General features: G+C 44.3%; 1 protein-coding gene across 1 annotated transcript in view; it reads right to left on the reverse strand.

The window, feature by feature from the left end:
* Nucleotides 1-12,999, reverse strand: part of nphs1 (NPHS1 adhesion molecule, nephrin) — a 57,596-nt gene that overhangs the window by 13,545 nt on the left and 31,052 nt on the right. The window contains exons 4-10 of the mRNA XM_051076091.1: nt 11,786-11,908; nt 6,063-6,185; nt 5,261-5,342; nt 4,103-4,206; nt 2,197-2,318; nt 1,824-1,995; nt 448-605 (exon numbers count right to left, since the gene is read on the reverse strand). Coding sequence (XP_050932048.1) covers nt 448-605; nt 1,824-1,995; nt 2,197-2,318; nt 4,103-4,206; nt 5,261-5,342; nt 6,063-6,185; nt 11,786-11,908 — 884 coding nt within the window. The remainder of the gene's footprint in view (nt 1-447; nt 606-1,823; nt 1,996-2,196; nt 2,319-4,102; nt 4,207-5,260; nt 5,343-6,062; nt 6,186-11,785; nt 11,909-12,999) is intronic.

Genomic DNA, 12,999 nt, shown 5'->3' on the forward strand with positions numbered 1-12,999 from the left:
ATCTTATTAACATACACAAAAGAGGAGAAGAGCAGCAGAATACTCTTTTTGGAATCAGCAGCTGATTCATTTGCATAGCTGCAGCAGGGCCTATTCAGAGACTGCTCATGGTCATACCATTTTCTTTCATCTATAAAGGTTCACATGAGGTCAAATTTCAAATTGAGGATTTTTTTTAACTCAATGAGAGGCATTTTAATAGTTTTTTTGTTGCTACCCTAGAGGCAAACTTGACTGAAGGGGAATGCTTTTGTAAATTGTTTTTCATGACTTTTGCCTTCAAACAAAAACATGTATACTCTGTCTCTACTCTCTTTATACCAACCAGAATGTTCACCAATTTTCACCAACGACCCATTGTGTGTCTCTTTACAGTATGTGAATACTGTCTACCTGCTCAGATGGACAGATTTAGGATTTGTGCAGTTGTATACTGTGTAGTCTCACCTCTTCCATAGTGACAACAGTGTTGTTGAGCTCCTTGTAGCCCAGCCACCAGCGAATCTGGACAGGGGGATTACTGGAGGTGGCGAAGCAGATCAGATTCAACTCCTGTCCCTCGGTGGCCGTGAACGAACCTGTCAGAGTCACCTCCTCGGGCTCAACTGCGTTCGCACAGGCAAACATGCGAACACAACTCAGTAAAAATATCGCCCCACGAATAGCACATTCAACAGCTTCCTATGCTGATCACAGTGGCAGAGCAACTATTCTGGGATGTGAAACATAGCGCTGTATCAAGGGCGAGAGGGAAAATCACTTTGAGTGGCAACTTGTTTTCTCAGGAGGTTTTCAATGTGGTTTCTGAAGTCTGCTTCGTTTCAACCACAGGGGGAGACAGGGTACAATAGCTACAGGCAAAGTGATGCAGCTGCATAAAAGCCTTCGGGGGAATACAAGGGCTGGGGACCGAGCTGGCAGACGTGGGGGAGGGAGGGGTCATGTATGTAAATCTTACACGTATTTTTGTGTCCGCAGGATGCATTTGTGCATGCCGCACGTGGAGACTGTTGAAATTACGCAGGTGCTGCAAAGTAAAAGAGGCATATTCATATTACACCAGCGAGACGTATTCCATGCCCTCCAGCTTCTGCCAGTGCCTAGAGCGCAGTCAGACAGTCAGCAGCTCATTTTCAACATCCCTGAATGGATGACTGGGAGGCATGGCACCGGGGCCTGTGAGTAAAGAAGGAGCACTGGAGTAATGTTAGCCACCTTTACATAGCGAGAGCTACAAGAGAGATTTCTGCGAGGGCCGGCTCTAATCCAAGTCGTATTTACATAGAATAGGTGCATCAATCACACAGCATTTAAAGCTCTGACTTACATTGTCTGGCTCTGTAGTGGAAATCAGGCTATTGTTAGACTCAATGCACCGAGGCTGCTGAATATTAATTCTTATTTGTTTTATTGTTGCTGAAACAAACATTTTATATTCAGAGAGAAAAGTATAATCTATTAACCATGGGCGTTACTGTCGCACAAAATGTAGGCTTTACCGCCTCAGGATTGTGCATTGAAGCAATTCAGCTAAATTAGTGTAGCAGCTCTGAAAGAGCACGCAGTGATACTAATCTGGAGGCATTTCGGAAATATGAGCTGCAGCCATAATAACCATTAGTTTCATTAATGATATTAGCATTAGAATTTTTGCTGGGGACAGCAAAAGAATTGGTTTTGGAGGTAAGACTCTTATTATATTCCTCTGCTTCACGTCCATATCCTTAATAATCCACTGCCGTGAGACCTGCCAGGGCTTTGTGTGTGTGTAAGTGTGTGTGTGTGCTCCAGTGCTGTGCACTATGAGCGCTTTTTTCACTCACAGAGCACAGTGATTTTGCAGTGCACAGAGAGAGAAGACGGGGACACCAGATTGACGCTCTCACAGCACAGCTCTGCCTGGTTGTCAGCAGGGGTGATCTTCAGGTTGAGGGTGCTGCTGGACTTCTGCAGCACAGTGTCCTCTTCCCAAGTGGTAGACAGAACTTCCCCATCCTGACACACAGATGGACACGTAAAACTCAAAATGGGTACGTTTGAACAGTTGCATGCTCCCATATGATGCTTTCAGTGACGGACAGGACAGAAGGGATGGGATTATCTACGCTGCAAGTTCTTGAACTAATATGGCTCATTTTTGAGTCAGTGTGACAGCACATTGCAAAGCTTCCTTAACAGATGGTGCAGAAGATTTACCTTGGTCCAGTGGAGAGTGGCCAGGGGGTTTCCACCATGAGACACACACTCCAACACGAGCGTTGTCCCTGCTTTGACTTCCTCCCTCTCCAGACCCACAATGACTGGAGGCTGAGGTGGGACTGCCAGGAAACGACAGACAAAAATAAAAATGGACTTGAGAAAGATGAATGGCATTAGAGGGCGGCGGAAAACTGAGGTGAAGAAGGTGCGGGAAGAAAAGGGATGTAGTAACTCAGGGAAAGAGCCGGGTGGAGTGACCATCGATAGGACCACATAAAAAAGAAACCGCACTGTGATGAGAACACTCCTGGCAATTGATTAGGGAGCATCCCTGTTTGTTGAGACAGGGCCAATAAATTGGGCACATTCAACATGACTGTGGGATAAAAGGTCCAGATCTGATGAAAGCATTAAGTATTAAGGGAGCAGTGAGCTGGATCAAGTCCATAAAGCAAAATAACAGATGTTCAAACAGTAATAAGGCAACATGAAATATGAATAAATTACAGCCTCCTTGAATAAAATATACGCAGTAAAATAAATTAGAGGAGGACGGGCCTTTGTTATTGCTGCAATCAGTTTCATAGAGCAGGCTGCAGACCCTGGGCCAGCATGACAAATTGCCACCTTGCTAACAATCTGGCTGCCTGAAAATGGCCACCGCGCTGGCTTTGATGGGCTGGCATGCTGAGTAAGACTGCAGCGGTGGTCCCAAGTTCTGCAACATTAGCACTTAGTACAGAGCCCATGTTGTTTAATACAGAGCAGGGAGATAGGAAGGAAAGGAGGAGTGCTCACGGTTATTGGGCGATTGTTAAAACAGCAGTGGTGGCGTCTAATGTGGAGTATAGATAGAGACAACATTAAGGTGTCTAGTCAGTCCATGGATAATACGGCGGCAGAGCTGGAGGAAGTGCTGGCTGCTGAGGGTGTCAGCAGCGCTGCTCCACTTTAATCAACAACATGATTTAGGCCTGGGAGAAGCAGGTGGGTAGACTCTCGGGCCTAAGCAATCAATTACTTCAACTGATCAACAGAGTAGAAAATACTAAACCTTCTGTAGTAAACAGTAGCTGCAGCGAGTCACCGTTTGTGTGCATTCAACAAAAATAGGTTTCATTGTTGCCTTGCCAAACAAGAGGAAAAAGGAACGCCAGATGCAGTGCGAGACAGAGGCTGCACGTGTCAACTCACCTTTGTGTGCTGCTGTAACAACTTTATTATATAACCTCACACAGTTTTGTGATAACAACATGAAAGAAAAAGCAAGAGAATCTGCCTTCCGTCCTGCCTCAGTGGATTCCAAATTTAATTTGAGCTGATGAGCACAAAAGTTGCTGGGTTCATTTTTTAGGATTCATTATTATTAACTGCAGTGGCCTTAGCTTCCCATATTGGTTATTATAATGTTGTTAAAAAATTCAGTACTTGAAGCCTCGCTGATATAATCCATCTCAGTTGGTCTAATAATTGGTTTATGTGTTTTGGTTAACATGGGGGAAATAGGACTGAGAGTGTAAATAATTTTAGGATTACTGAATAAAACAGTAAATCTAAACTAAACTAATTCAAATTTAATTGCAGGGCTGGTACGATTTTACCACTGCTGTGGAAAACAGCCTCGTGCTCTTGTCATATCAATCTCAGCCCACCAGGGGCAGCCGCGTGAAGTGGAGGCGGTCACACTCGTGTTGTCTTCAAGTAGGTGTGAGTTTGCCTTCAGGTTGAATGTTTCTCCTCAGACCGCTAACGCAGACTGAGTGCACAAGGCAGGATACCCTTGGGCCTCTCTGAGTTAGGGTTCCTGTGTGATTGAGTTGTGTCTGTATGTGAGTGTTTCGAAAGAGAGGTGGGGGGGTTGGGGGTGTTGACTGTCAGTTTACAGAATGGTTGAGACACTCACAGTACACACTCATGGTCAACGTGGTCTCCACAGGCCGGAAAAGGGCGGAGTTCTTGGCACGACATGCCAGCTGCTTCCCGTTGTCAGAGCTCAGGGCGGTGACTCTTTGAGAGGCAAGAGAAAGACAGGAGAAACAAGAAGGATGAAAGACTTATTGTATCGGCTCATACAAAGTTCTTAAGCTCAAAACATCACATCATGGTTATGTCCGGCCAGTAGTGGAAGAAGTATTCAGATCCTTGCAAATAGAGTCAAGTACTACTTGTCCTGTAGTCAAAATCCTACTTAAGTTATACTGATGTATCATCTTGCAAGCAGTATTTAAGCAGCAAGAAGAAAAAACAAAAGTTCTCCTACACAGAGTCATCTGAAATGTGACCAGGAGCCCTAAGACAAAAAGTTTTGGGAACTACTCGGGTAATCTCTAACATTGTTTTGTATTTTATTACCTTTTTTTAAGTAAAGGTGCCTATAAATGACACTTAAGTACAGTATTTGAGTAAATATGCTTACTTACTTTCCACCTCTGTCTGGCCACTTGCATGAGCCACAATAAATTCAAACATGCACTTTATGTGATGTATATTGAAAGATCCACTGGTCCTCTCTATGCAGTGGATTCGCTCTGAGTCTAGTTTACTTTTTCAGTTTATGTCTTCTGTATCAAATTGCAGCACAATGTCAAGCATAACAATCACACACGGCCCACTGCTGCGTACACTCAGTGTGAATATGAGGAAAGAGCATCAATATTGCTTAAGACCTTGGCTGCTCTGCAATAGAGCTGAACAACGTTGCAGCTCCTCAGTACCAATGTTATCTCAGCATATGACAAGAGGTTATTATCTTTGACACAGAGGAGACAAGCAGGATTAAAGCAATCTATGGTCCTGTTTAATGTATAGGGAACCTGGTGAACCGGTGAGGATCGGATCTGTCTCGCTGCTGGAATGTAATTTTGTGCGTCTGACGGAAGCTAATTCAATCGCGCAGTGCCAAGTAACAGTTCGCTGTGTGCAGAAATCATTGTGCTCACTAAGACAGAAGGAGAAAATAAGAGCGGGGTGAAAACAAGGGAAACAAGAAACAAAGACAAGACTTGGAGAGATTGAGCAGGCTGGTGAGGAGAATGAGTCTGGCAGGCGGGCGAACACATACGTTACTTCAGCATGCGTGTTCAGGAGCTTATCCTTTGAGCCAGACACGGTGAAAGACTCTGCACCTGTCAGCTTGACTCCATCTAAAAGGCACAATGGGGGGAAGGTGCACAAAAAGGGAGAACAGTGTGTGTAAATTTGTTCATGCGAAACAGCAACATCAGTGTTATTCTCATGTGTAATTTTATGGTAAATACTGGAATACAATAAATATGTATATCTGACTGTGTTGCAGCAACAGTATATAACACTGTCTCAGCTTGTCTAAATCAAATAAGTGCTGAGATTACAACATGACCAAAACAAACTGACATCTTATACAATAAAGATGTACATTTGAACAAGGAAACCAGACCTACAGGAGAACCCTGTAGACAAATTAACACCAACAGAAAACAATACAACTCTCTCCTCCTCTCTCTCCCTATTTTTGTTTCAGGCACAGTACATGTACAGTATAATAAGTGTGACAGGGGAGCAAAAGGTAAAAACAGAAAATAGGAAAATTGCAGCTGTTTTGTGAACAACTAGGAACTTGTGATACATCCACTGTACATGCAATTCAGTGGAAATTGGAAATTCAAATGTTCAGGCTATTTCCTCCCACACAGAGTCTGCTCTTTTCAACTCTTCGATTCGAAGACTATGAAATGAGAAATCTTTACTGAACTCGCATTTTATCCTCGGCAACGCTTCTGTGATTAAATATTCTGGTTTGTGATCCGAGCATGTGGAATATTGGAAAAGCTGCTGCCCGTTGTTTCTGGGCCTGTCAGGCTAGCACATTTGAACAGGTGACTCACCTTTAAAGAGTGTGATTTCAGCCTCGGGCTTTGCGTCAGGGGCGACACAGGTGACAGTGTACATCCTCCCTGCAACCCAGGGTGTTTCCATTTCTACCTCAAAGTATGGACTGGATGGAGGAACTGTGTGAGAGAAACAGAAGCTCACATTTATCACATCAGTAACCTAATATTCATCAAACTAATTCTGGGTTAGTGGAGGCTGCTGCTGTCACAGATGGATATTAGCTTATGCAATGATATGATAATAAGCACTTGTAACATTTGGGAGTGACTGGAGTGTCACGCTGTCAGCTTTTGAGTGATTTACTACAGCGAGGTTTGATGTTCTGTTGAGTTAGAATACAAATTGTGGACAAGAAGAGAATACAGAGATGAAATAGTGATGAAACCAATCCAGTGCTAATCTATCATAGCAAACACCAAACACTTCTCCTCTCAGATCACCCCCAAGCTAAATATGTGCTTTCTGGACTGATCAAAGCAGCCCTCACTTCTTCACTGTTCTACTCAACAATCCTTTTATCTGACCATAAATAGGAATTCCAGAAAAAAACATAGCTTTTAACACAAGGGACCAAAATTGTTTGGCAGTAAACTGTGAAATCTGTCACCAACTAATCATCAAAGAGATTTCTGCAGATCTGTGAGCCACTCTTTACCAAGACTATCAGTTCAATCATGCTCACACTACAGAAACCTGATCATCTATTGTGCCAGCTTTTTGCGAGTGGGTGAGCCTGTAGAATTACAAACTATGGTTACTGTTAAGGCTGTTTTTCTTTCATCAGAGATCAGTAGAAGTGCAAAGGCTGCCTGAGCTCAGAGACAGAATGGGGAGTTGGAAAGTACAGGAACAGTACGTGTGTGTGTGTGTGAGTGTGTGTGAGAGAGAGAGAGAGAGAGAGAGAGAGAGAGAGAAGAAAGACTGGCAGAGAAGTAAAGGGATGTGGCAAGAATGAAAAGGGAGAACAAGACGGGCTGCAGAGGAGAGCAGAGGCAGGGAGATAGCTGCTGCTAAATGTGGAGATAAATCCACTGCTAATGTGTGGGCAAACAGCTGGACCACAAGCAACCAAACCAGCCAGCCATAAAGCTCCTCTCTACTCTCTTTTGGCACATACAATTAATTCCTGGCCACTAGGAGGAGCTGTTGCTGTGTGCACAGTCACCCCGATGGCTCTAGTCTGCTATTGAGACAGATGAGATGTGGCTGCAGCTTCAAACTGATTTAAAAGAAGCAATTGAATCTGTGTGGACTGTGATGGGTTACCCAGAGCACTGCAGAGGCGCGCGCTGCAATAATGAGATGCATTTGTTTGTTTTTCCCCCCCTCTTCCCTGAGAAGATGACTGGGCCATGCATCTATTGACAGCCCCTGCACTCTCAATCTACTCAGGCCCCGCACGACTCACATAAGCGCATCACTTGTTGTGCTCCAGGAGAGTCTGGCAGCCTAACAAATCCTAAAATAAGAATAATGATATGTTCGCAAATGAGGCAGGCAGGTATCTAATTTTTTCCTCGCTCGCTCATGCTGGCCCATTCCTCTTATCTCTCATTCACTCCATCATCCCTTCTCTAGCAGCCAGAGCCCACCCTCTCCAACTCTCCTCCACTCCCCTCGCTATCCTTCTTGACCACTGCAGTTAAACTGCAGAAGTGCGGGGGAAGGTGTGTTCCAGCTTGGACTGGGGAATTACAGTCCTCCATCCATCACATCCACTCAGGCAAAGCATGTGACCCAATGAGCCCAGTCAGGATGAACTTAGATGCACATACACATTCGTACAAATGTGATTAGCACATGTGGACAACAACAAAACACATATTATACTCAGTTTAGTGGACATACACTCAGAGGAAGGAATAGACAGCAAACATGCTGTTCTCTTAATTAACTCTTTCTGCCCCTTCTTTGTCTACTTGCCTGTCGGCTTTTTCATTTTGTCTCCCTGCCTGTTACTCTCTCCTTCTCTCTTTCTCTTTGCTCTCTAGCTCTGTCTCTCTTATTAAGGTACATATATGAACACAAAAATAGATAGCAAAGACTTGCTCCTGCCGTTCAGACGAGAGACAGTGAGCCGCAAAATTCGATTCATTAGACAAATACAGACGGATGGATGGATAAGGCAGATAAGAAGCAGATTAGCAGACACACATCAATATGCATAAGCAGCTTTTTTCCACCTATCTTTCTCTCTCTCTCGTTCACATACAGATGCACATGCTCTCTTTTCTCCCGTGCACACAAACACCCAAAGATAAACTCAAGTCTACGGTGCATGCAGATTTGCACGCACAAAAAAAACACTGACACAGGCGAGTGAATGTGCAGACAAGCTACATTCATCTTAGCTCACTCTAAAAACAGGCGCCAGTGTGCGCAGTCTAACATGTGATACCCAGCTGATTCTCTGCAAGAAAAAAAAAATATTGGAGAAGGCCCAGGGGTTAAAACAGTCTCTAAAAAGCATATTATGCTGATTTAAGAAAACAGCAGAGACCAGAGCATCAGACTTTTCAACAGGCAGACAGACACAGCTCATCAGTTTGATCTCTGGAAGACAAGGATTGATTGGCCAAAACCACTCAAGCGTGCACATTTACATGCACGAGGGTGTGTTTTTCCTCTCGTATGTGCATAAAAACGCACGCGTTCACTCATTCACACTCTCACACACACACACATACACACACGCTGTAGGTCTCAGGTGTGTGATCTCTGGGAATGAAAGCCTCTGAAACTGTGCTCTTTTTTTCAGCCTCCCCTTCCTCTCTGTGTCCCCCAACTCTGTGTCTCCTCTGTTCCGGGGGTGGGGGTGGGGGGTGGGGGTGGAGCAGGTGTCTAGAACAGAAATAAGAGCCCACCCCCACCCCCCACCCCCATCATCCCTCACCTACCCATACACTCCCCCCTTCCTGTCCCGCTACTAATGTCTCTTTTACCTTGTTGTTTTGGGTCCATTACATAACAGTTCAATTCTTATTTATCAGCCTCTGTCTCCCAAATGACCAATTGTAGAAAATATTTTACACCCATCCAGGTCTGAACCTTGGTGATAGATTCAAATTAGACTTAAAAGCGAACCCTTTTGTGTCTCATTTTCCTATTTAGCACTAACTCCCCACCGCCCTTGCTAATGGCAAAGACCCTGACACTGTAACATCAGTCTGGCACTGTAATATGCACATCGTCACATCAACGTATAACACGTTGTCCTCTGACGGGGTTATATCTTGGGCGACTGTCAGAACTTTTCGTGAACGAAGATGAATAAAGTCGCCATGTTCCACGTTGCTTGTGCCCCCATTTATAAGTTGTTCCATTATTCATAACAGGGAATCATAAAATGAAGGCTCATTATATACTCTTCAAGTGCTAAACTCATTAGCTACCGCAAAAACCTCACCATAGCCTTGGTTCCTAAAATGTCCTCTAACCTCCAACCAAGACTGATAATAAGCTTACACACATGGGCACACTCACACACACATATATCTGTAAGACCCAACTATGGCAACTGAATGAGTAACACAGTCTAAAACCAGAACACATCAAATAACTGTTTTGAACGTTTGCAGGAGGCATCTGTACAGGCATGCAATGCGGTGAGGGAGAGAGTTGTTCATTAATAGGATTAAATGCTAAGGGTAATGGTATAAACCGAGACACAGGATGTGTCAGGTATGTGACGGGCACAGTGCGGGGTAAGTTTTAGCAGAGGAGGGGGGTTTCAGCAGAGGGGGGTAGAGGTTGTTATTGTCATGGATTACTCAGTGCCACTTGATCTGCCTATTGCAGTAATCCCCTATCTAAGCCCTGCAGGAAGGCAAAAACACACAGGAGTTATGTTGCACCAATGGAAATGTCTTGAAAACATCTCTTTGTAAGCCCATGGATGGAGCTTATTGACATTTTTGCCTCCATCCCTGCTATTTACTGCCTGTGGAGATCCATCTTGAATTAGCCAGTCATTATACCACTCCCTCTGACCCAAGAATCCAATTATACGACCAGCAATCTCTGTTTTGTTTTCACCCTCCCCTCCCCTTACTTCTCCCCCCACTGTATCTCCTCATAAAGAGTTTATAGTGTTTTGATTTGATGCAGGGCTTGATGGGATATGGCCATGGTTGACTGGCCAGGGGTGTGGGGCCTTGGGAGCTGTAGTTCAGTGATGGAGAAGTCCGTGGGGAACTCATCAGAGACAGTGCTCTTCAAAAGGATGCACAGTTTCCAGTCCCAGTTCAGCACTAACAGGAGATTGAATTCATCAGCTCATTATCAAGCCCCAGATTAGTCACGTATTTTGAATCAGTTGAGTTGGTGGGGTGGAACAAATGACCCTTTAGGACCAAGGCTGCAGAGTGCTTTTTAAGTTCAGTCACTTCACTCTTTGCCCTTTGCAACAGCACAGCTGCGGCCATCCATCTTAAATCATCAACAGCTGGAAAGTGTTCCCGAGACGCTGAACAAAAACACCAGCTGTGACGTGTGGTGAGGACTCAGATCTGAGTGTGCCAGGAACATGGAGCGGTCGTAGGTCTCGGTCGTGGCAAACATGGCTACCGGCGATCCCCGATGCAAGGCGAACACAATTCCCACAAATTTTGACCTTTTCGACAAAGCCGAAGGCAATGTGTTGACTCTGTCCATGTGGGTGCACATGCGATGGGGCACCTTAGAGGTGATAAATGTGGGAGTCAAGCCTGCTGTAGCTGCAGGTGTAGGCCTGCTGTAGGACATCAGACTGCTGCAGTGTGGAACAAGAACACAGCCATTCAAAGAGAGACGTCTGCGCCCCTTTGCCTCTTCCTATCCCACACCACCCGCCATCCCTCCTACAGACCCCATTGATGTCAGAAAAACCTGCTTTCTTCCCAGTGGAGACTGAGGCCGCCAGAATCGCCAAGGCAACCTCACCCCCCCAAAAGAAGCCCCCTCTCCATGGTCACCAAAGAGAAAGCTTGAAAGCGAGGAAGAGAGGGAGAAATTGTGCAATGGAGAGAATGGGGAGGGGGATGTAAGTAAATGAACTGCGCTGGGAGAAGAAAGGTTCTTTTAGAGTCCCTTTCCTCGCCACATATGGGCTCGCTCCCACAAGCAAGAGGAACAGGGAGAGAGAGAGAGATACGGGTTGTTACAGAGTGGCAACAGGTGGTCTAATGTAGCTGCACAATTACATCTATTCCACCTCATGTCTGAGTAGGAACTTTTCAGTCACTTCTGTGATAATTTATTCCTGTGCAAGAGAGAGACATGGATCGCCCTGAGGCTTGCCAGGGAGTCCAGGCTGTACTGATACTTTACATTGTGCGGCCGCTGTGTAAAGCCAGTGACCTGCTGGAACATGCAGGGATTGCATAGTGCTTGTTAAAGAAATAAATACTGTTTGAAAAGTTACAAAAATTGCAACTTTCCTCACGGTTCATACATGCTTCACATGTGATTTGCCCGTGAAGGAAGTTGCTGACTTCTACTGTACCAAGTCCCTGCTTCAAATGCAACTGACTATCTTGAGCAAATTAAAGCTTTTTATCAATAGATATGAATATTTAAAAGCTCTTTATATGCTGATCACCGGTGAAGAGGTCGTGTTTGTTACTGGAGTACCGAGGATGCTCACTGTGCCATACATTATTCCATCATTCTGACAAAAAATTACGTGTTTATAAGCTCCCATGTCCCCTCTTTTCACACACTCAGTGGTTTTGCTCACTTAACATGGTGACCCAGGCTGTGTTGGAAACGATTGCTTGACTGCTCTCAGACTGGCCCGCTTGACACTGATAGAGGGCATCATCTTCCAGTTGGGCCTTTTCAATCTGAAGATGATACTGCCCTGGAATAGAAATGGAGAGATTAATTATTTTTGTGACACATTACGTTGTGGTGAGCACACTAAATACACGCAAATAATTACATAGAGAAGGGATACAGTTTGCTTTCTTGCTCACACTCCACTGAATATGATGCTGCATGTGTATTGATGGGGTACCTCCTGCAGGCTATTTTTCCATCTGTGTCTGAATTTTAGGCAATTTTGAACTTGGTAGATGGGGAAATTAACAATAAAAGCAATTTGTACAATGACAGTCTGACATTTCAGTACAGTGATATACTCTACTATTGATGTTTGGGTGTTTGATTTGGTTAAAAATAGATTTTTGTCTTATTTCTGTAGAATGAAAACATCTCACTGGCTGAGAACCTCCTGCTGCAGGCACTTCCATTGACATGCAAGTGGTTGTCTATACTCATAGCAGACACATTTTGTTTCAGAATCAATTTCCAGTATGGTAAATGAAATCCAATCCCAGATTCACAACACAGACTGAATAAACTGTCTATTAATTGATGCCAGGCAGAGTCCTTCTCTCTGTATCTCTCTTCTGAGATTGGCCCTGCCAACAGGGCTTGATTTGTTTGATGCATTGCCATAACCTGTGGGGATTAGATGATGTTCAGTGTTGTTTTTTCGCGTTCTGATTCTCTGGCTCACAGCCTACTAACATGTGCAAAATAGTATCTTGGTCTGACAACCACCCAGGCCTAAAAATGCATGTGTCAAGTAAGCTGGCAAGATAATTAACACCAACCAGAAGCAATTTTCACGTCTAAGTTATCATTGAGTGCACAGAGAGAGACATTGAAGTTATTAATCATATTCCTCTTTCCAGAAATTACTCACAAATAGTGCAATCAAGTTGCAGGGAGTGTGTATTTATGGTAGGGGAGATGGCGGATGGCTGCAACGTGATTTGCTTATTTGTCTACTACTCTGTATTTATTTCCAAATTTTGGGATACGGTATATCTACACAGCCATTATGTCTGCACTGCAGCAAAGTATATTCTCTCTGCAAAGCTGCATTTGTGTTTTGGCTTTAAAGCTGAAAATTCATATTGTTACATAATTGGAAAAGGTCAATCC

This window comes from Lates calcarifer, linkage group LG15, assembly GCF_001640805.2.
Source record: "Lates calcarifer isolate ASB-BC8 linkage group LG15, TLL_Latcal_v3, whole genome shotgun sequence".
Taxonomy (NCBI): Eukaryota; Metazoa; Chordata; class Actinopteri; family Centropomidae; genus Lates; species Lates calcarifer.